This window comes from Grampus griseus, assembly GCF_964374135.1.
Source record: "Grampus griseus genome assembly, chromosome: 12".
In the NCBI taxonomy this organism is placed as follows: Eukaryota; Metazoa; Chordata; class Mammalia; order Artiodactyla; family Delphinidae; genus Grampus; species Grampus griseus.
Genome location: NC_139006.1, coordinates 81,685,984 through 81,708,382, shown reverse-complemented (window position 1 = coordinate 81,708,382; position 22,399 = coordinate 81,685,984). Strand labels below are relative to the sequence as shown.

General features: G+C 37.6%; 1 protein-coding gene across 3 annotated transcripts in view; it reads left to right on the top strand.

Annotated features, from left to right (window-relative positions):
* The window catches only part of RTTN (rotatin), a 138,058-nt gene that overhangs the window by 8,379 nt on the left and 107,280 nt on the right, over nt 1-22,399 (top strand). For all 3 annotated transcript variants that reach the window (XM_082668203.1, XM_082668202.1, XM_082668204.1), the window contains exons 7-11: nt 45-195; nt 3,251-3,416; nt 5,696-5,881; nt 8,127-8,238; nt 19,635-19,805. In XM_082668203.1, the coding sequence (XP_082524329.1) occupies nt 45-195; nt 3,251-3,416; nt 5,696-5,881; nt 8,127-8,238; nt 19,635-19,805 (786 nt within the window). The remainder of the gene's footprint in view (nt 1-44; nt 196-3,250; nt 3,417-5,695; nt 5,882-8,126; nt 8,239-19,634; nt 19,806-22,399) is intronic.

The window sequence follows — 22,399 nt, the reverse complement described above, 5'->3', positions numbered from 1 at the left end:
CACTTTGTTCCCTCGATAATTTTTATAGCTCTTCTTTATTGCAGAGCCTTTTATCTCTGTTGAAACTGGCCTTTGGAGGAGATGGAAAACATCGCCTGGCATTGCAGTCAGTGTCCTGCTTGCAGCAGCTGTGCACGTATTTAAGAAACAGACTTAACTTTCACCGAGATCCAAGTTTTTTCTCTAGTAAACAAGGTATTATGTTTGTATATTCCTTGGTCACTGGTGGTATTTGTAGATTCTTCCAAGAACTCCCCATTATATTTACTGTCAGGGTTATTGTGTATACATTTTCACAACATAAATTCCCCATTCCTAAATGTAATCAAATTATCATCTTTGAAAACAAACTGTATGAATGACAGAAGCACTCATGATCCCATCCTCTTTTTTTTTGATAAGAGACATTTGCAAGGTGTTTTTCTCCCACGTATGCTGAGTGTTGTTGGGAGCTAAGGACCAGGATTCTGAGTGCCGCTATTCATGTGGGACTTTGGGCATTTTAGCAAGTTATATGTTGTGTTAAGAAATTGTTTGGTTTGAAAAATACCTATTTGTATTTTATGAAAACTATTTTTATGCAACTTGTGATATAGGCAGATATTATGTGCTAGCAGTGCCAGACTTCTCAGGGAAGAAGCACCACCTAATGGCCAAATAGAGCACTGGGCTGGCCTTGTCAAACCAGCATTTACAGTTTAGGGTTTCTGTGCACTTATATAATACAGTATATATTGAAAGTCGAATATTAAATTGTAGTGATTTGTCGTCATGCTTCATAGTTAAGCCCTGTTTTGTTGAGAGTTTCACTGATCCCTGTGCTACTTGAATATTTATCCTTTATGTTAGCTTTATTATAGACCTCAGGGGGCATGGGGTTTTCTCATTAACATTCTTGAGAGCTTGTGAGTACCCCATATTTCATCAGAAAAGGAGTTATAATGTGGGTAAAAATAGTGGATAAATCAGAAGATTTATTCGTGTATTAAATAAATATTTATTTATCACCTACTCTGTGCCAACCGATACTCTAAGGGGTATAACACTGAACAAAACAGATAAGGTTCCCGCCTTTATGAGCTTGTATTGTAGAAGGTTGGGACAGGTAGTAAACAAACAAGTTTTTAGATATGAAGTGCTCAAAGGGAATAAGAAGGGTGATGTGACAGAATGTGACTGCGGATGTGGCTTTCTCGGATAGGATGGTCAGGGAAGGTATCTGGCAGGAGGCAAGCTGAAGGGTGAGAAGGAACCTCCGCTTGAAAAGCGGCAGGAAGAGTACTCCAGGAAGGTCAGAGGCCTCAGCCCTGAGGGCCACACGCTTGAGGAACAAAAATCAGGCTGGTGTGGGTGGAGCGTAGTAAGTGGGCTGGGGGTACAGAGAGGGGAATGGGGTGAGGTCTGGGAGGTGGCCCGGGGCCAGGGTGCAGTGGCACTGGCACACCTTTGTAAGGATTTGATCAGTATAGTCCCAGCATTGTGCGACCCTCACCAACATGTCTCCAAACCGTTGTCATCATCCTAAGTGGAAGCTCTGTAGCCATTAAGCAGCTCTCCCCATTTCCCCTTCCCTCTGCAGCCCCTGGTAATCTCTCGTCTATTTTCTGTCTAGGTCCCTAGACTGAGAGCGGGATTGTACAGTATTTATCTGGCTTATCTCACTTAGCGTAATGTTTTCAGAGTTCACCTATGTTGTAGCACGTGTCAGAACTTCATTTTTACGGCCGAATGACATTCCACTGTATGTACACACCACATTATATTTATGTATTCATCTGTTGGTGGACGTGGGGCTTGTTCCCACCTTTTGACTGTTACGAGTGATGCTGCGGTGAACGCTGGCATATCCGTTCGAGCCTCTGCTTTCGATTCTTTGGGTGTATACCAGAGCAGAACCGCTGGGCCATACGTTGATTCTACGTTTAGCTTTCTGAGGGACCGCCAAATGTGTCCCACGGCGGCTGCGCCGTTTGACATTCCCACTAGCAGCGTATGAGGCTTCCAGTTTCGCCACAGCCTCGCCAAAACGTGTTTCTTTTTCTTTCTTTTTTATTAACTGTAATCCTCCTAGTAGGTGTGAGGTGGTATCTCATTGTGATTTTGATTTGCATTTCCCTAATGACTAGTGACTCTCTAGTGACTTTTCATGTGTTAACTGGCTATTCGTATATCTTTGGAGAAATGTCTAAGTTTTTTGCCTGTTGTTAAATTGGAATGGTTGACTTCTTGTTTTTGTTGAGTTTTGGGAGTTATTTCTCTATCCTGGATACTAAAACCTTATCAGGTATATGATTTGCAGATATTTTCTCCCGTTCTGTAGGTTGTTACTTTCTTTTTTTTTTTTTGAAGATCTATTTATTATTTATTTATTTTATTTATTTTTGGGTGCGTCGGGTCTTCGTCACGGCACGTGGGATCTTCGTTGAGGCATGCGGGATATTTTGTTGTGGCGTGCAGGCTTCTCTTTAGTTGTGGCATGCAGGTTTTCTCTCCTCTAGCGGTGGCGTGCAGGTTTTCTCTCTCTAGCAGTGGTGCGTGGGCTCCAGGGCCCGTGGGCTCTGTAGTTTGCAGCACGCAGGCTCTCTAGTTGAGGCGTGTGAGCTCAGTAGTCGTGGCGTGTGGGCTTAGTTGCCCTGCGGCATGTGGGATCTTAGCTCCTGGACTAGGGGTCGAACCTGCGTCCCCTGCATTATAAGGCAGATTCTTTACCACTGGGCCACCAGGGTCCCGGTTGTTACTTTCTTGTTAATGTCCTTTGATGCATGAAAGTTTTAAACTTTGTTGAAGTCCAATTTATCTCTGTTTTCTTTGGTTGTTTGTGTTTTTGGTGTCATATCTAAAAATTCATTGCCAAATCCAAGGTCATGATGACCCACCCCTATGTTTTCTGCTGAGAGCTTTACGGTTTTAACTCATATTTAGGTTGTCGATCCATTTTGAATTAATTTTTGCACAAGGTTTGAGGTAGGGTCTCTGGGAGAGTTTTAAGCGGGAGAGTGCATGATTCGGTCTCTAATGTTGTAAGTGAACAGTGTTGGCTAAAAGGTTCCGTGTAATCAGGTCGATTAGACATGAACCTAAGTGTGCTAAGGGAGTATTGCAGAAAAGGTTGACTTTTACTTTTACCTCATAGAAGCATTTCTACTATCTTAATTTTGTTAATTTTTTTCCCTGAAGAATGACAAGAACTACATAATCAGTAATCTGTCTCTACCAAGGAATAATTTTATTCTTTTTTTTTTCCCCCCAGATACAGTTTCCCAAAATTCTTCTCTGTCTTATTGTCATGAAGCAAGAGTCACTCATCATTCCCAGAATCCTTCTCCAGGAAGCAGCAGCCCTCGGCCTTCTGTGGTGGGACGCACAGGCCAGCGACCCAGAGGAGATGGCCAGGATTGGGACGCCGTGTCTTCCAGGTGACTGTAGGAAAGCCAGGTTAACTTGTGTGTGTGTTTCAGTTTTAGAGGGAGATTGTTGTTTTGCTGTTGTTTTGCTCTTTAGTCTTTTCTTTTGAAACATTAACACAGGTATTGGCCTTGTGTTAAACCAGTGACTTTCATACTTTTTTGACCATGACCCCCAGTAAGAAACAAGTATTATACTGCAGCTCGGTACTCAGTACACAGACATATACTCTGTGTATGTGTGCGTGTGCATCTGTGTGTGTCCACTGAAAAAATGTTAACAAAATTGTTCTCTCATTCTGTGTTACACAGTGCATTTCTGTTTCATCCAAAAAATGGTGATTCTGACCCACTGAATTGTTTTTAGCAGCCACAAATGGAGTGTTATCTAGTTTAAAAGCATAGTTTTAAATGCTGTATACTTTTTGATAACATTTTAAGCCCATTTTTGTAAGTTTAATCATAATTTAAGTGCATTGGTGTTTACTATTAAAGGGAATGATTGGAGAATCTATAAAACAAAGTCCCCTTCAAGGTGCACAGTTACGGTATTTTATTCGTTGGTGTAAAGAAAGATATTTATATATCTAGTTTTCTTAAAGGGATTAGCGTGGTATTTGTGTGTTATCTCATTAGGCTCCAAGCATCTTAAAACCTCTTTTTTTTTCATTTATTTATTTTATTTTTATTTATTTTTGGCTGCATTGGGTCTTCATTGCTGTGTGCGGGCTTTCTCTAGTTGCGGCGAGCAGGGGCTACTTTTTGTTTGTGGTGTGCAGGCTTCTCGTCGCGGTGGCTTCTCTTGTTCTGGAGCACGGGCTCTAGGTGCGTGGTCTTCAGTAGTTGTGGCTCGTGGGCTCTAGAGCGCAGGCTCAGTAGTTGTGGCGCATGGGCTTCGTTGCTCATGGCATGTGGGATCTTCCCGGACCAGGGCTGGAACCCGTTTCCCCTGCGTTGGGAGGCGGATTCTTAACCACTGCGCCACCAGAGAAGCTCTTAAAAAGCTGTTTTTAAGTCTTTTCTTTACTGTCATTCTGCTAAATGCTCAGTGAGACCAGCACTTGTCTGTTGGCTTGATTATTTTCTTGTGACGTGGCTACTGCTGCTCCAGGCTAACACTGACTCAGTCTTGCTGTGTGTTTGGTGTTACGTCAAGTGCTTCATGTGCTTTGCCTCCTGTGGTAGTCCTCGTAACAGTCCTATAATAGAATTGGTATTATTATCATCATTTATAGAAAAGCCTGAGGTTTGGAGAGGCTGGGAGCCAAGCCCCAGTTTATACAGTTGGTGAAGAGGGGGGCAGGGGTGTGGGCAGTACATGGTCCGGGAGCCTGTGCTCCTCGTCCTTACCGGATGGCTGCTGTCGATCAGGTGTGGCTTTTCTCTTTACCTCATTCTCTGAGCTATATCTAGTGCGCTACATGCTTGTAGATTTTCACTCCTGAGTGAACGTCCTCCTGGGCCCTTTCAGAGTTTGAGAGAAGCCCAGCTCATTTCCATATTTTGGGATGCTTGGTATATTGGAATTGAAGAAATGACAAAATGTATTAAAATTGGGGAGTTTTACATGTTCAGTAGTGTTAGTGCATCTCTGTGATTCAGCTTCAGTTGTGGATAACATCAAAAGTCAACATTTTGAGGTGCTTTGTAAATGGGAAGTTCAAGCCTTTCTGTAGCACTGTTATCCCCACCCCACTCCTTTACACCCAAGGTAATTTTTTTTATAAAGTAAGCCAAGAAGGGATGTTCCATTTTGGGGTACATTTCCAAAATCATATGATGTTGACTGTACTAAATAAAGTAATCCATTTCTCATCATGTTTTTCTGGCATTTTCTAGCATTCTTCAGTTGCTAACATTGGCTTACTTAGAACATTTGGTGAAAATCACAGAAAATCTAGGAAACCGTACGAACTATTTGGTTTTGCCTTTATAAGTTACGGAAGAACTTTGCTATGAATCTGTTTGCTTTCCTTTAGAAATGGATGGGTTATCAGTGTTCATGTTGATTGCTGCTATAGGAATGTTGACACGTTTGGAGAACATCAGTTTGAAAAGCAACATATAAAAAAAGCATTCTTGGTTTCACTTACAATTTTGAGCCATCTTTATGGAATTTAATCTCATAAATTTGTCAAGGTTTCTGTAAATCTGACCAGAACTGTTTCATGGAGCAATATAATTGTGCACGGTATGAGTCTCCTAATATTCCAGGCAGCAGCTCTGCATTAAATCTGCTTGTGGGCTGTTTCCATACTCAAGGTTTATTATCATCCTTGTCTACTTTACAGTGGAAGTAGTAGTCACGCTCATGTCAACTCAAGGGTCTCCATCCCTTCCCCTTTGGACATGGTGCACCTGGACCTGCCAGAGCTGGAGGCTGAAGACACGCTAGAGCTGCAGTTCCAGCAGTTGAGCCTGCCCCAGCTCTGTGTCTCCATCCTGGAGTGTGCCGTTCCTCTCTTAAGAACAGGTTGGTTGTGCTTGAAGTCAGTAGTTCCTTTTGTATACTTTGTGTTTGTTTTCTCTATTTTCTAGGACTCTAATTTTTCTCGTTTCTGCTTTCTATCTGTCTTAGGACCTTTAAAATCTGGATTTACTTATCTTTTGGGGTACAAATTCCTAAGAACTTAGTAAGGTCTTTATTATCCCTTAATTAAACGTGGATGCCATGGAGCGCTTTTCAGATAGAATATCCCCTTCCATTGCTGGCCTTTTATTGCACAGACTTCCATTTGTGTGTGGCTATTTTAAAGGTAAGCACTGAAAAAACAATGCAACTGGAGTAAGTTAGAGAAGATGGATTGGCATGAATAGACCAGAATAAAAAACTCTTTGGCTTTTGCTCTTTAGAAATTTTTTGAGTTGCTTTCAGTTGTTCACTCCTCCTACTCGGTTTTTACTTGAGCTATGAAACATGTTAAAAACCATAACAGACCCAACACTGGATTTGTACCTTTGCAGTAATTTCTTTTTCTTAAAAAACAAAACAAAACTCAGAAAACCCAAACGTTCTGGAGTTACATTTTCTCTCAAATGTGCTGGGTAAGTTTGCAAAGATGTACTGCAGTGTACACTGGGATGTCGTTGTGATTTTAGTGGAGAGTGATAAGAAGGATAACAACGTGGCCAGTGTCCAACAGAGCCTAGTAATCAAACAAGTTACCACACATTGAGTACCTGCTGTGCTCGGCTACCGGATGTGGTCTTGTGCACATTATTTTATGCACTCCTCACACCAACCCATTTTATACATCCCTTAGTGGTAATTACTGCTTTTCTCTCTGTTTTACAATGAGAAAGCTGAGGTTTAGAGTGCTTCAGAAACTTATCCAAAGTCAAACAGTGAAGAAAAGAGGCTTGAACTACGGTTCTGAGACCAAAGTCCATGCATTTTGCAAGGTGAAGAAAGGTTTGGAATAAATAATGATTTTTTATTCTCTAAATATATACATTTTAAGTAGTTGATAAACTTGTCAAAATACAAGATAAACAGGTTTTGCTTTTTTTCGTTTATACTGGCTGAGTAAAAAATCTGTCCCATGCTGATGGTTCTTTAAGTCCTATGACTGTTCTTTGCCTGCTTGGAAGTGATAGGGAAGAAGGCCGGAGGTAGGTGTATATTTGGGAACATGAACAATTTTTTTTATTCTGAAGAAAACTCTATACCTTAACTTCTCACTGACTGAAGAACTCTGCTTCTAGGAGTGAGGAATACATATTAATTCATGTACTAATAATGTGACATGAAGGAAGATCTGAACTTTGGCATCATGAAGTGTATATGTTTGTCTGCATGGTGTACTGAGGAGAACAGTTTTAGATTTAATGATTTTGCATTTAACCTTTTCTTAATTTGCTGTAAAAAGTCAGATTGATAATTATAGAGCTGTATCATGGTACATAAAATTTTCTAAATGTTCTCTTGCCCTTTTGTGGGAAATTATTGCATAATTTGCATTTGTTCAGTGTCGTAAGAGATTTCTAAGAGAATTTGCTCCAGCTGTTCTCATGAAACAATTAATCTAGACCCTTATGATCTGGTAGTTTGTTTTACTTTTATTCATTAGAAATTGACCTTTGGTATGTGGGACAGGAAAGTCTTGATTGAACATTCACCTTACTTAGAATTATGGGTGGTGGAATTCCTTTGTTATCTATCTCTGTGGAGAAGGGAGATTGCTCAGGTGGGTGTGACTCTGACAGCACAGTTTCCTCCGGAATGTTTTTAGAGTTTAAGGTGAGTGTAGGTTTCCCAGGCAACTCCTGTGTAGGAAACTACTAATTCATGACAAGGCTTAAACCTTCTAGTCCTAAGTGGGAAATTTATTAGACTGCATCTTCTCAACTAAACCTGTGCTTTGTCACCTATTACATGTAACATGGATGGTCTCTGAATCTGAAAAGTTATTTTAATCTATCTCACAGTGCTTTTAGTTAGATTATTGTTATACTCTTCCTGAGTATCTTTCCCACTTAAAAGCACATTTGATTTTTTGTAGTTAAATAGAGTTATGATTGAAACAGAAATCTAATGGTGATTGTATATTGTGACTTCCCTATTCGTCTCTTTTAAACAATTCTAAAAACATCAAAAAATAAAAAGAGAAATAGGAACTTGGGGGCATTAGCTAACCAGAGGATTGAGCAATATGATGTTCAGCTATATTTGAATTAACTTTATTTTTCTTCTCTCTCTCTCCTATTTGTATTCCTAGGTAGTAGACAGATGATAATAAGAGTTCTGGAATTGCTTGCAGAGGATATGGTACTTATTGGTGAAGCGATTTCAGCAGATATCTGGGATGACAGCAGTCTTTTTGCTATAGATATGGTGAGAATCAAGGTTTTCCTTGGGATGTGGGTAATAATATTAGTATTTTATTTTACCTTGGTCCTGTTAAGCTGTTTTCATTGTCTCATTAGTCTTTGAAAACTTTCTTTGTTTTAGACACAATAGATCCCAGGCTTATTTTGTGCATAGTCTGGAATAGGCCATTTCTCCAGAGATTCTGGTTACTTTTAATGGGGGAAATGTGTATCAAGACCAAAAACAGGTCATTAGGGCTGCTTGTAGTTACAGTGATATCATTCTTTCCCTTCAGTAATAGAACCTAGGAAATCTGTATTTAAAAAAAACTCATGAATTCAGACTCTGCTACTTCTGAACTTCAACTTGTATTTCTTTGCTTGGACTTTATTGTCCTTCATAGATTCTTAGCAACATCAACATAATTGCTTATTAGTTTTAACCTTCAGCATAAAGTAAGTAATTTCACAGTAGCAGTATTAGTATCACTGTGGTCAATAACTAATAAAGTTCAGGATTTTCTTGCAGTTCTTTTTGACTTAGACTAAATCTCACTAAGTATATAAAGTCAAAATTCTGTGCCTTAAAGTCACTCAAAAGAATTATTTTCTCTGTTACCAATTCAGTATACAGTTAGATTTTTGTTTCAATTTGTTTTCATTTTTGGGAATTGTTTTCTCTTCATAAAAATGTAACTCAGGGGTGTCTCCCTGCCATCCTGTTTTCTAGTTTATTTTTTCCATTTTTAATTTTAGTTTTTGCAAATGTAAGAAAATAAGTACGTAGATTCTTATTCCCCCTCTCACATCTTCCATAAAAGGTGGTATATCATATACAGTTTCATACCTTGTTTTTACAACGTAAGAGTAAATCCTGTATAGTAATTAGACTTATTGTTGTGACCATTATGTATAGAAATATTGAGTCACTATGTTGTGTAAGTCAGTTATTCTTCAAAAACAAGCAAAGAAACGAACTCAGAGAAAAAAAAGATCAGATTTGTGATTAACAGAGGTGGGAAGTAGGGAGAGGGGGAATTGAATGAAGGTGATCAAAGGTACAGATTTTCAGTTTTAAGATGAATAAGTACTAGGATGTAATGCACAACTGCTGTGTGTTATGTATGAAAGTTGCTAAGAGAGTGAATCCTGAGGGTCTCATCACAAGGAAAGGAAACTGTTTTTCTATCTCTCTAATTTTGTTTCTATATGAGATAATGGATGTTCACCAAACTTAACGTGGTCATCATTTCATGATGTATGTAAGTCAAATCATTAAGCTCTGCACTTTAAACTTATACAGTGCTATATGTCAACTATATCTCAATAAAACTGGAAGAGAAAATAATGCATCCTGGATAGATGGATGGATGTAAACGTAGGCATGGAGATTATTCCGTGTTCATATGTGAAGATCTTCATTCTTTTTTACAGGCTGCGACTGCTTCACTGTGTATTTATTCACTCAATAAACATATTGATAGACATAATTGCTAACAAAAATGTGAAATGAGTAATGTGCATTTTTTAAAATTAATTAATTTATTTTTGGCTGCGTTGGGTTTTCGTTGCCGTGCACGGGCTTTCTCTAGTTGTGGTGATCGGGGGCTACTCTTCGTTGCATTGTGTGGGCTTCTCATTGCGGTGGCTTCTCTTGTTGCAGAGCACGGGCTCTATGGTGTGCAGGCTTCAGTAGTTGTGGCATGTGGGCTTCAGTAGTTGTGGTTCGCGGGCTCTAGAGTGCAGGCTCAGTAGTTGTGGCGCACGGGCTTAGTTGCTCCGCGGCCTGTGGGATCTTCCCGGACCAGGGCTTGAACCCGTGTCCCCTGCATTGGCAGGCGGATTCTTAACCCCTGTGCCACCAGGGAAGCCCTCCCCCAATTTTTTTTATCTACACAAATCTTTTGAAAAGAAACACAACTGAAACATTTTACAGTAGGTGTAATATATTGTTTCAAGTCCTACAATTTATTTATAAAATAGGGATAATAGTTCTTATCTTAGTTTTTCGTTTGTCCTTAAGGTTATCACATTATTCTGTAGTACTTTTAGAAGGTTTTCACATATTGAAGGTTTTCAACAAGTGAGTTTTCCTTGAGAAGTGTGAAGAATGTTTTATCAGTTGCTTCTTAAAATAGCTCAAGTTTCTTGGCCAGAACATTTATCTGTAAAAGTTAGTCATTCATTTTTAACTTTTGGCTGCTGATCTTTTATGATTCAATGAATTATTTTTACTTTAAAGGTTAAATCTGTTGTGCAAGTGCCAATTGGTATGTTAGAAATGTTAAATAGTACTGCTGGAAATTATATTTGACTTACTTATTTAAAAGAATAAATGCTTCCTAGGAAAAATCTCATCCCTTTGGGCTATATATTAATAGAAGTAGACAATTAAGTAGAATTCCTTAATGTCCCTACTTTTGTGAGGTTTACACAGAAGGCAGAAGCATATTTTTGTCGTGTCGTTAAAGGAACGAAGTAATAAATGTTGACCAATTCAGTAATTAAATGCATGTAGATATGTAATCAATTCTCTAGATCTTTCCAAACAGTGCTAATAGCATTCATGTCTGGAATTCCATAACTCAGTTTATGTAAGCATAGTCAAAGAAATTTTTTCTCCATAAATTGAATATTTTTATTTCAGTCGAAATAAATAAAAAATATTTTCACTGAAATTATATTTTGTTAAAATAAAAAATTTTTTTGGTAAGCACTTGTAAAAGTTAGGATGACCTGAAGTATGTCATCCTTTTTTTGCCTACCTATGAAATTAAGTTTGTTTTTTCCTTATTCACATGGTAAGTTAGGTTCACGGGAGTAAGGCTCTTTTCCTCATGCCAGATAACCCGACTCTTGGGGCTGTTTTCTGTTCGTTTTTTGCCTTTCTTCTTTCTGTCACTGCTGTCACTCAGTGTCACGAAAAGCAGTGTTTTCTCCTTCTTTATGACTCTGTCCTTCTAAATTCCCATCTGACCTGCTGTGAGCTGGTAACTTAGATTTCCAGGCATGTTGGAAGAATTGCTGGTTGAAGTTCAAGTGAAGTGGAGAGGATTATGAAAGTTTCTAGAGAGAAGGGCTTGGTATCCAGTAAGGGCTCAAGAAGGGGAATTGAACCAGATTGTGAATTTATAATTGGCTGAGTGGAATCTAATTAGCATATGCTTTTCCTGCTTCTGCCGCCAGTCCAGAGACAGGTGTTTTAGTTCACCAAACATTCTTTGATTGCTCATTATATGCTAGTGATAAACGGAATACTTCCTGCCGTATTAGTAAACAAAGGATGTCACAGTCATCAGTGATTGCAGCCACCTCCGATGGTGAGCTGGTGAGCCGTGAGGAAACTCAGGAAGGAAAAGAATACCTGCCATCTAGCAGCCATCAGACTGCAATGATTTCAGTGAGCTCAGACTCTTGCATCTTCCCGTGCACAGAAAAGCGCTAAATTCCTTAACTTGAGATATCTGGTTTTCTTTAATTAACAGTAATCTTTTGACATTCAGACTCCCTGCCCTTTGTTACAAAACTCCCATGTATCCTGGCTCCCCACCTCGCCTCCACGGAGCAGCTCTCTCAGGGTTACTTGAGATGCGGCCTCCTGGCCTTGAAGTCCTAAAAATTCCTGCTGAATAAAACATAACTCTCAGCTTTTAGGTTGTGAATAATTTTTTAGTCGACCCTGGGCCCTGGGGGTGCAAGATGAATAAGCAGCAATTCTTTTCACTCTGTGGGAGTTAGATAAAAAATCGACTGTATTCCCCATGCTGTACATTTCATCCCCATGACTCATTTATTTTGAAATTTGCAGTTTGTACCTCTTAATCTCTCTCACCTATTTCACTCATTCCCCCCCTCTCTTCCCCTCTGGCAGCTACCTGTTCGTTCTCTGTGTCTATGAGTCTGTTTCTGTTTTGAAGTTTGTTCATTTGTTTTTTAGATTCCAAATATAAGTGAAATCATATGTTTTTTGTCTTTATCTGCCTTATTTCACTTAGCATAATACTTTCTGGGTCCATCTGTGTTGTCACAACTGGCAATATTTCATTCTTTTTTATGGCTGATTAATAGTCCATTGTATGTATATGTGTGTATGTGTTTGTGTACATATGTGCCACATCTTCTTTATCCATTCGTCTGTCGATGGTCACTTAGGTTGTTTCCATATCTTGGCTGTTGTAAATAGAGCTGCTCTAAACGTTGGGGGGCACGTCTCTTTGAGTTGGTGTTTTCATTTATTTTGGATATAAATCCAGGAGTGGAATTGTTGGATTATACAGTAATTCTCGTTTTAGTTTTTTGAGGAATCTCCATGCTTTTTTCTATGGCGGCTGCATCGATTTACATTCCCACCAACAGTGTACAGGGGATCCCTTTTCTCCACATCCTTGTCAACATTTGTATTAGTGGTCTTTTTGTTGATGGCCATTCTGATAGGTGTGAGGTGATATCTCACTGTTGTTCTGATTTGTATTTCTCTGACTAGTAATGTTGAGTATCTTCTCATGTGCCAAGGGTGCTTTGAAAACACTCCCAGCTGAGAATCTCAGGGAGGGCTTTGTGTAAATCGTGGCTGAGCTGAGTTTAAATTACGAATACGATTCGGCTAAGAAAGTAAAGGTAGGGCTTTTTGTCTGGCGGAGGGGAAGAGAATGATGGGGAGGAATGAATAGTGCTGATTGGTGGTCAAGGCTAGGGCTATTGGGAGGAGTGCAAGCAACCAGAGCATAAAACGTGAGGTGGATGTGGTGGGAGAGAGGCTGGAGGGTTCAGGTGGGGTCTGCTCACAGAAGGCTTTTGACGTGCTGCTGAGTAGTTTGGCTGTCATTCTGCAGGCAGGATGAGCTTGCTCTTAAACACAGAAGTGCCTGGTGAGACTTGCACGCAGAACAGTAATTGGCTACCTTGTAGAAGGGGAGTGGGGAGTGTGAGGCTGGGAGCATATGGGGGAGAGTCACTTATTTCAGATGCTTTACAGAATCCAAAACCTGTTTTATATTGTGCAGATAGTGGAGATATTGTGTTTGCACTATAAATTCTGTTTTATTGGGAATATTTAGAATATTTTGTTCATCTGATATTTTAAGTCTGTAATTTTGTAAAAGCTTTGACTATCCTCTGAAAACTGGCTCTTTTTTTTTTTTTTCTGCATCAACTACTTTACAGCTGTTTAAATATCTTTAGCCCAGCAAATTAAAACTGTGGACCAGATAGTATTGTTTTAAAATCCTTTCTTTTCTTAAAACATTAAAAAGAAAACACTGGGCTTCCCTGGTGGCGCAGTGGTTGAGAGTCTGCCTGCTGATGCAAGGGATGCAGGTTCGTGCCCCGGTCCGGGAAGATCCCACATGCCATGGAGCGGCTGGGCCCGTGAGCCATGGCTGCTGAGCCTGCGCATCCGGAGCCTGTGCTCCGCAACGGGAGAGGCCACAACAGTGAGAGGCCCGCGTACTGCAAAAACAAAACAAAACAAAAAAAACGCTTTTTTTTTTTTTTTTGGCTTGGAAGAAGTGTTGGAAATAGTAAAAGCTGCAAGACTGATTCTTATAGTATTTAATACTTCCTTTTTATACTATTTTGAGAAGTATGTCAATTCATCATTAGAATTAGCAAGGTTATTTGAAACAATTTCACAAGTAAATAGATTTTTACAAAAAGCCTTGCAATACTGAGGTCTTAAATGTGTTCATTGATTTAAGTTGTAAATTGTCAAAGTTAGTCTTGAATAACAGAGATATGTTGTTTGTAGATGTAAAAAAGTATTTTAATGGAGAAGCACTGGGTGAAAAATTGCCTGTCCATGTAATAAGACTGTCACTGTGTTTCTAATTTGTTTTCTCTAGACCAGTGGTTATTAATATAAGTGCTATTAAAATTTTCTATTTTAATTTTGTAAGGGTGGCCCTACGTTTGGTTGAAATTTTTAACTTTTAGTTTTATTTCCATGGGCTCAAAGAACATAGTCTTAAATATACATTGACCATTTTTTGCGATTAAGTAAATGGCTAGTTTTAGTCAGTGTTCCTTGGAAACTTGAGGAGTTGTAGTCTTTGAAATGTTCAAAGTTTATATCTGTTTAATTTATTAATTAAGGTAAAAAAGACTGAGTTAAAACCTTTAAATCCAACTTCAGTTTTGGCTTCATATTTATGTTATTCAGACCACAATGACTCATTCATGTTGGGTCTTTACTCTCTATTATGCACTTCATCAATAGAAAATTACCTGATTTATCTAATTTTTTTTGTTCTGAATTATTCATTATTTATATTTCATACATTTTTGTTCATATTTCACTACACTAGTTTTTTTTGAATTTTTGAATTTTATTTTATGTATTTTTTTATACAGCAGGTCCTTATTAGTCATCAGTTTTATACACATCAGTGTATACATGTCAATCCCAATCTCCCAGTTCATCCCACCCCCACCCCCACCCCGCCACTTCCCCCCTTGGTGTCCATACGTTTGTTCTCTACATCTGTGTCTCTATTTCTGCCCTGCAAACTGGTTCATCTGTACCATTTTTCTAGGGTCCACATATATGTGCTAACATACGATATTTGTTTTTCTGTTTCTGACTTACTTCACTCTGTATGACAGTCTCTAGATCCATCCACGTCTCTACAAATGACCCAATTTCATTCCTTTTTATGGCTGAGTAATATTCCATTGTATATATGTACCACATCTTCTTTATGCATTCGTCTGTCGATGGGCATTCAGGTTGCTTCCATGTCCTGGCTATTGTAAATAGTGCTGCAATGCACATTGGGGTACATGACTCTTTTTGAATTATGGTTTTCTCAGGGTATATGCCCAGTAGTGGGATTGCTGGGTCGTATGGTAGTTCTAATTTTAGTTTTTTAAGGAACCTCCATACTGTTCTCCATAGTGGCTGTATCAATTTACATTCCCACCAACAGTGCAAGAGGGTTCCCTTTTCTCCACACCCTCTCCAGCATTTATTGTTTGTAGATTTTTTGATGATGCCCATTCTCACTGGTGTGAGGTGTTACCTCATTGTAGTTTTGATTTGCATTTCCTTAATAATTAGTGACATTGAGCATCCTTTCATGTGTTTCTTGGCAATCTGTATATCTTCTCTGGAGAAATGTCTGTTTAGGTCTTCTGCCCATTTTTGGATTGGGTTGTTTGTTTGTTTTATATTGAGCTACTTGAGCTGTTTATATATTTTGGAGATTAATCCTTTGTCTGTTGATTCGTTTGCAAATATTTTCTCCCATTCTGAGGGTTGTCTTTTCGTCTTGTTCGTAGTTTTCTTTGCTTTGCAAAAGCTTTTAAGTTTCATTAGGTCCTGTTTGTTTATTTTTGTTTTTATTTCCATTACTCTAGGAGGTGGATCAAAAAGGATCTTGCTGTGATTTATGTCAGTGTTCTTCCTATGTTTTCCTCTAAGACTTTTCTAGTGTCCAGCCTTACATTTAGGTCTTTAATCCTTTTGAGTTTATTTTTGTGTATGGTGTTAGGGAGTGTTCTAATTTCATTCTTTTACATGTAGCTGTCCAGTTTTGCCAGCACCACTTATTGAAGAGACTGTCTTTTCTCTATTTTGTATCCTTGCCTCCTTTGTCATAGATTAGTTGACCATAGGTGCATGGGTTTATCTCTGGGCTTTCTATCCTGTACCATTTATCTGTATTTCTGTTTTTGTGCCAGTACCCTATTTTCTTGATTACTGTAGCTTTGTAGTATAGTCTGAAGTCAGAGAGTCTGATTCCTCCAGCTCCGTTTTTCTTTCTCAAGATTGCTTTGGCTATTTGGGATCTTTTGTGTTTCCATACAAATTGTGAAATTTTTTGTTCTAGTTCTGTGAAAAATGCCATTGGTAGTTCGATAGGGATTGCACTGAATTTGTAGATTGCTTTTGGTAGTATAGTCATTTTCACAATGTTGATTCTTCCAGTCCAAGAACGTGGTATATCTCTCCATCTGTGTTGTCTTTGGTTTCTTTCATCAGTGTCTTATAGTTCTCTGAGTACAGTCTTTTACCTCCTTAGATAGGTTTATTCCTAGGTGTTTTATTCTGTTTTTTGCAGTGGTGAACGGGATTGTTTCCTTAATTTAGCTTTTACATTTTTATTCATTAGTATAGGAATGCAAGAGACTTCTGTGCATTAATTTTGTATCCTGCAACTTTACCAAATTCGTTGATTAGCTCTAGTAGTTTTCTGGTAGCATCTTTAGGATTCTCTATGTATAGTATCATGTAATCTGCAAACAGTGACAGTTTTACTTCTTCTTTTCCAATTTGTATTCCTTTTATTTATTTTTCTTCTCTGATTGCTGTGGCTAGGACTTCCAAAACTATGTTGAATAATAGTGGTGAGAGTGGACATCCTTGTCTTACTCCTGATCTTCGAAGAAATGCTTTCAGTTTTTCACCATTGAGGATGATGTCTGCTGTGGGTTTGTTGTATATGTTCTTTATTTTGTTGAGGTAGGTTCCCTCCATGCCCCCTTTCTGGGGAGTTTTCATCATAAATGGGTGTTGATTTTGTCAGAAGTTTTTTCTACATCTATTGAGATGATCATATGGTTTTTATTCTTCAGTTTGTTAATATGGTGTATCACATTGATTGATTTGCATATATTGAAGAATCCTTGCATCCCTGGGATAAATCCCACTTGATCATGGTGTATGATCCTTTTAATGTGTTGTTGGATTCTGTTTGCTAGTATTTTGTTGAGGATTTTTGCATCTATATTCATCAGTGCCATTGGTCTGTAACTTTCTTTTTTTGTAGTATCTTTGTCTGGTTTGGGTATCAGGGTGATGGTGGCCTCATAGAAAGAGTTTGGGAGTGTTCCTTCATCTGCAATTTTTTGGAAGAGTTTGAGAAGGATGGGTGTTAGCTCTTCTCTAAATGTTTGATAGAATTCACCTGTGAAGCCATCTGGTCCTGGACTTTTTGTTTGTTGGAAGATTTTTAATCACAGTTTCGATTTCATTACTTATGATTGGTCTGTTCATATTTTCTATTTCTTCCTGTTTAGTCTTGGAAGGTTATTACCTTTCTAAGAATTTGTCCATTTCTTCCAGGTTGTCCATTTTATTGCGATAGAGGTGCTTGTAGTAGTCTCTTAGGATGCTTTGTATTTTTGCAGTGTCTGTTGTAACGTCTCCTTTTTCATTTCTAATATTATTGATTTGAGTCCTCTCCCTCTTTTTCTTGATGAGTCTGGCTAAACGTTTATCAATTTTGTTTATCTTCTCAAAGAACCAGCTTTTAGTTTTATTGATCTTTGCTATTGTTTTCTTTGTTTCTATTTCGTTCATTTCTGCTCTGATCTTTATGATTTCTTTCCTTCTACTAACTTTGGGTTTTGTTTGTACTTCTTTCTCTAGTTCCTTTAGGTGTAAGGTTAGATTGTTTATTTGAGATTTTTCTCACTACACTAATTTTTAACCTTTTATGTACCAAGATAATGTCTTTTTTGTATGTGTAGATTATTTTTGATTTTTACTTCAGTATGAAATCATATTTCACTTACAGGGAAATTTAACCTTTTTTAGTACAGTTATTATACTTGGTTTTCATGCAGAAGTTTTGCTATCTCTTTTGTTTCCTTTTTTTTTTTTTTTAACTCTATAGATTATTTTATCTTCCTTTTACTTCTGTAGTGATTTGGAAAATATCATAGGTTTAATGTTATTTGTGTTTATCTTTAAATTTTTCAAATGATCCATGTAAGTAACAAAAAAATGTTTACTTCTTTATATAATTTTTAAAATTTTGTAAAATATACATAACATAAAATTTACCATTTAACTCTTTTTGAGTGTATAATTCAGTGGCATTAGGCACATTCACATTGTTGTACAATTGTCACCATTATCTGTCTCCAAAACTTTTTCATCATCTCAGAGTGAAACTCCACACCCACTAAACAATAACTCCCCACTCTCCTCTTCCCCTAGTCCCTGATAACCACTATTCTACCTTCTTTCTTTATGAATTTGTATATTTTAGGTGCCTCATATAAGAGGAATCATACAGTACTTGTCTTTTTGTATCTGGCTTATTTTACTTTACATTATGTTTTCAAGAGTCATCTTGTTGTAGCATGTGTCAAAATGCCATTCCCTTTTAAGGCTGAATATTTCATTGTATGTATACCATCTACTGCATATTGTTTATCCATTCATATGTTGATAGACACATTTCTACCTTTTGGCTGTTGTGAATAATGTTGCTGTGAACATTGATGTACAAGTAAGTGTTTGAAATCCCTGCTTTCAGTTCTTTTGGCCATATACTCAGAAGTGACATTGCTGGATCATATGGTAATTCTATGTTTAATGTTTTGAGGAACTGCCATACTATTTCCACAGTGACTGAACCTTTTACATTTCCACCAGCAATGCACAGGTGCTCCAGTTTCTCCACATCCTCGTCAACATTTGTTATTTCCTGTTATTTTTGATAATGTCCATCCTAATGGATGTGAAGTGTATCTATTGTGGCTTTGATACTTTGTGTAACTTTTATAGGCTCCATGTCTTTTTTATTTCATGTTTATTTATCCTTGAATTAAAAAATTTCTGACATACATTATATTTTTGTCTTTAGTTTACAGGTAATTTCTCATTTTAATTTTCATAAATTTTCCGTGGAAAGTTGAGAGTGAGAACCCCAGTGCTTTTTTTGTTCTACCCTTTTTCTGATACTGTCCTTTCAGCAGCTAGTTTATAGGGTTATGTCAACATATCTAGGATATATTTTAGTCTATGTTGTTATGACTTGCCAGTTAGTCTACTGTATTTTAGTTTTCATGTTTTATGCATACCTTTCAATTTAAAAGATATAACTTCTATTTAAGTAGTAAGGTATCTAGAAATTTATGATGGTGGAACATTTGCTCTGAAACAACCTTATTACCTGAAGAGAGATTATACAATTTAATATTTCATTGTTTTTTAATTATTTGACTTCCCCTGTTTCATTTCTTTAGTAACTTTGGGATCACTTTGAGGGCAGGGATCATGTCTCTTGAACTAATGCATTTTCCCCCATATACCTGCCACTGTGTTAAGCATACACTAAGTCCAATAAATATTGGATGAGAGATTTACATGCAGTGTTCAAAGTTGGAACAATTAAGTACTAGAAACTGGAAGGAACTAATGGATCATTAAGTTTTTGTATTTTGTTTATTTTTATTTATTATTAGTTAGAATTCATATTAAATACTTAAAAATTGTTAGCTTTTTAAAAAATTTAGGTATACTTATCATTCTTTCCTATCGTTAAAAGTATCTCAGCATGTATTGGTTATTCTTATAGGGAGGAATACATTTATATTATTTAATGATAACATTTTATATTGTTCTCCATGATATTTCTATATTGGCCCCTAAAATTGATTGTTTTCTTCTGTTTTGTGTTTAAATGTTTGCAGAAGAAGAAACTGCTCATGGTGTTGGGGTCCCTTGGAGACAGCATATGCTACCATAAAAGCAACATCAGTTTGGAACAACCAGAGGCGGTGCTGGTGCACCACAGGATGGCCTTTGTCAGCATTTCGCTGTTTGCAGTCCGACTGCTGCAGACACTTCTCCCTGTTGAAAAGGTAAGGCAGGTAGCGTGGCTTTGTTGTAGTTTACTGGGTGTTACAATCACTGTCCTGTTGTAAATTCCTTCTGATCGTTTCATGGTGTACAAAGATTATATTGGAAATGCAGAAATTGAGAAATGGCTAACATTTTTTATTAGTTTTGACAAATAAATTGATAGAAAAAAATACTAATTTTTTAAGATAACTTTTAAAAACTGTGGTGTAATATGTTGAGAAAGGTGCACAGTTCAGTGCATTTTTACTAAGTGAATATATCTGTGTTTAGAAAGTGACCACCCGCCAAAACATGAAGTAGAACATGACCAGCCTTTCAAGGCTTTCAAGCCCGTCGCTTAACCTCTCCTCTCCCCACCCCTGCAAGCTAAACTCCTTTCTGACTTCTGTCACCATAGAGGGGTTTTTCTGTTTTTGAGCTTTATATAAATAGATGTATAAAGTATGTAATTGCTCAATATTTTTTTTTTTTGAGATTCATTTTTGTTGTTGCTTGTAGCAGTTGTTAATTTTTATTGCAAAATACTATTCCATTATGTGACTGTATGTTAAAGGTGATTTTAATAGGTGTAAATACTTCTTTTAAATCATCTTATTGACTGTACTTTAAAGTGGAGGTTATATCTCTGAATTTGAACGTTGGTGGTAAAAATATCTCAAATGACTCATATGCAAGTGTTGTGTAGTGAACTTGTTGCAAACAGAAAGGTGTAGCATCGTGCTTAACTGAAGGTATGGGAAAAATTACTGCAGCTAAAGAACCATTTCCTGTGCCTTTTGTTGTCCTTTGTTATAGCCACTTGCCCTTTTGCTCCGTAGAATTCTGCAGAGCATGTAGTCTAAACTCCATTTTTTTTTTTTTTTTTTTTTGCGGTACGCGGGCCTCTCACTGTTGTGGCCTCTCCCGTTGCGGAGCACAGGCTCCGGATGCGCAGGCTCAGCGGCCATGGCTCACGGGCCCAGCCGCTCCGCGGCACGTGGATCTTCCCGGACCGGGGCACGAACCCGTGTCCCCTGCATCGGCAGGCAGACTCTCAACCACTGCGCCACCAGGGAAGCCCTAAACTCCAGTTTTTAATAACACATATGCAATATATGCAAAATAGTATCAGGTCATCTGGAAAAATAAGAATAGAACATTAAATTTTAAATATAGTATTTTCCTTTGGGGAAAATAACATTTCTGTTAATTTTAATTTTTAACTTTTTTTATTAATTGTTATGTTTCTGAATAACACTCTGTGTTAAAGAGTGATAATTTTCCAAGGCATAAACATTATAAATTGAAGAATTTCAGTCATATAAGACTGGTATTGCATTTAAAATATAGGTGTCTCAACTTTACATGATAATGTTATATAACTGAAAAATTAGTAGTGCTACAATAACTTGTTACTAAGTATTACAAATGAACAATCTATGTATAGGTTGAGGTATTTTTGGAAAAGTTACTTGTCAGTTGTACCATAGAGCTTATTTGTTGCTTTTTTGATTATAGAGTTCTTTTCATCTATATGCTTATTTGGGCAGGAATCAAAATAGAAGTCAATAATTTATTTTATTTGACTTACTTTAGTGTTAGAATAATGTGAAGCCAACTCTCCATGTCTTTTTTTAAGGTAGCTATTTTTTGTTTTTGAAGGCAAATCAGTGTCTGTCATTTTGGGGAGCTCTTTTAAATATGTAGCTTGGAACTGCATTAGAACAGTAAGTGGGGTCATTGAAGAGAGTGTAATTAAGGTATCAGCTTATAGATGGTTATAACTGCTTTGATTGATTAACTAAGAACTTTAAAATGAGATCTAAACAAACATGCTCTTCCTTTGCTGTTAACTTGCTCCTTCAGTTTATATAAATACAAGGCTATGCTGCCCTCTGCCTGTTGCTAGCCCACCAAAAATTGAAGTGGAATTTGGACTCTGAAACTTTCTACCGTAAAAGTGGCTTTTAAATGTTTGAGTTGCCACTTACCAAATATGTAATTTTGAAGTTGGAAAATGATATAGTATGAATCTATGTAGAGATTTCCTGAATTTGAATGTTTTGACAAAATGCCCTGAAGACCTTTTCTGAAATTGATAATTGCTGATTTTAAATGAATTTGGAGAATACCCATGTATAGGTTAAAATGATGCATTGGTAAATGTTATTACCAATGTTATAAATTAAAATTAAAAGTGTTCTGGTTGGGTAGATCAAATTGGTAAGACAAATGAAGTTAACTTCATATGGGGGAACCATCTGGGAAATAAGAGCTAAAAATACTGGCCCTGTGCCAGAAACAAGATCCCAGAGCATCCTAGGAACCCCTGTGACCCTTTCTCAGCCAAGCAGACTGAAGGTAAGGAAGAATTTATACCACAAGATTTTGACTTTTTTAGTGAGGTATATAAAATCTAATAATTGGGTGTAGCTGATTGATTCAGAGCAGCATTTCTCAAAGTGTAGTGTGCACCCAGATCACCCAGAGATCTTGTTAATCCGATCTTGCATGTTCTGGTCTGTAAGGTCTGGATAGGGCCTAAGAATCCGTACTTCTGACAGGCCATGCCAGGATAACGCCCTGGCTGCTCTGAGTGGCAGGTTTAGAGAAA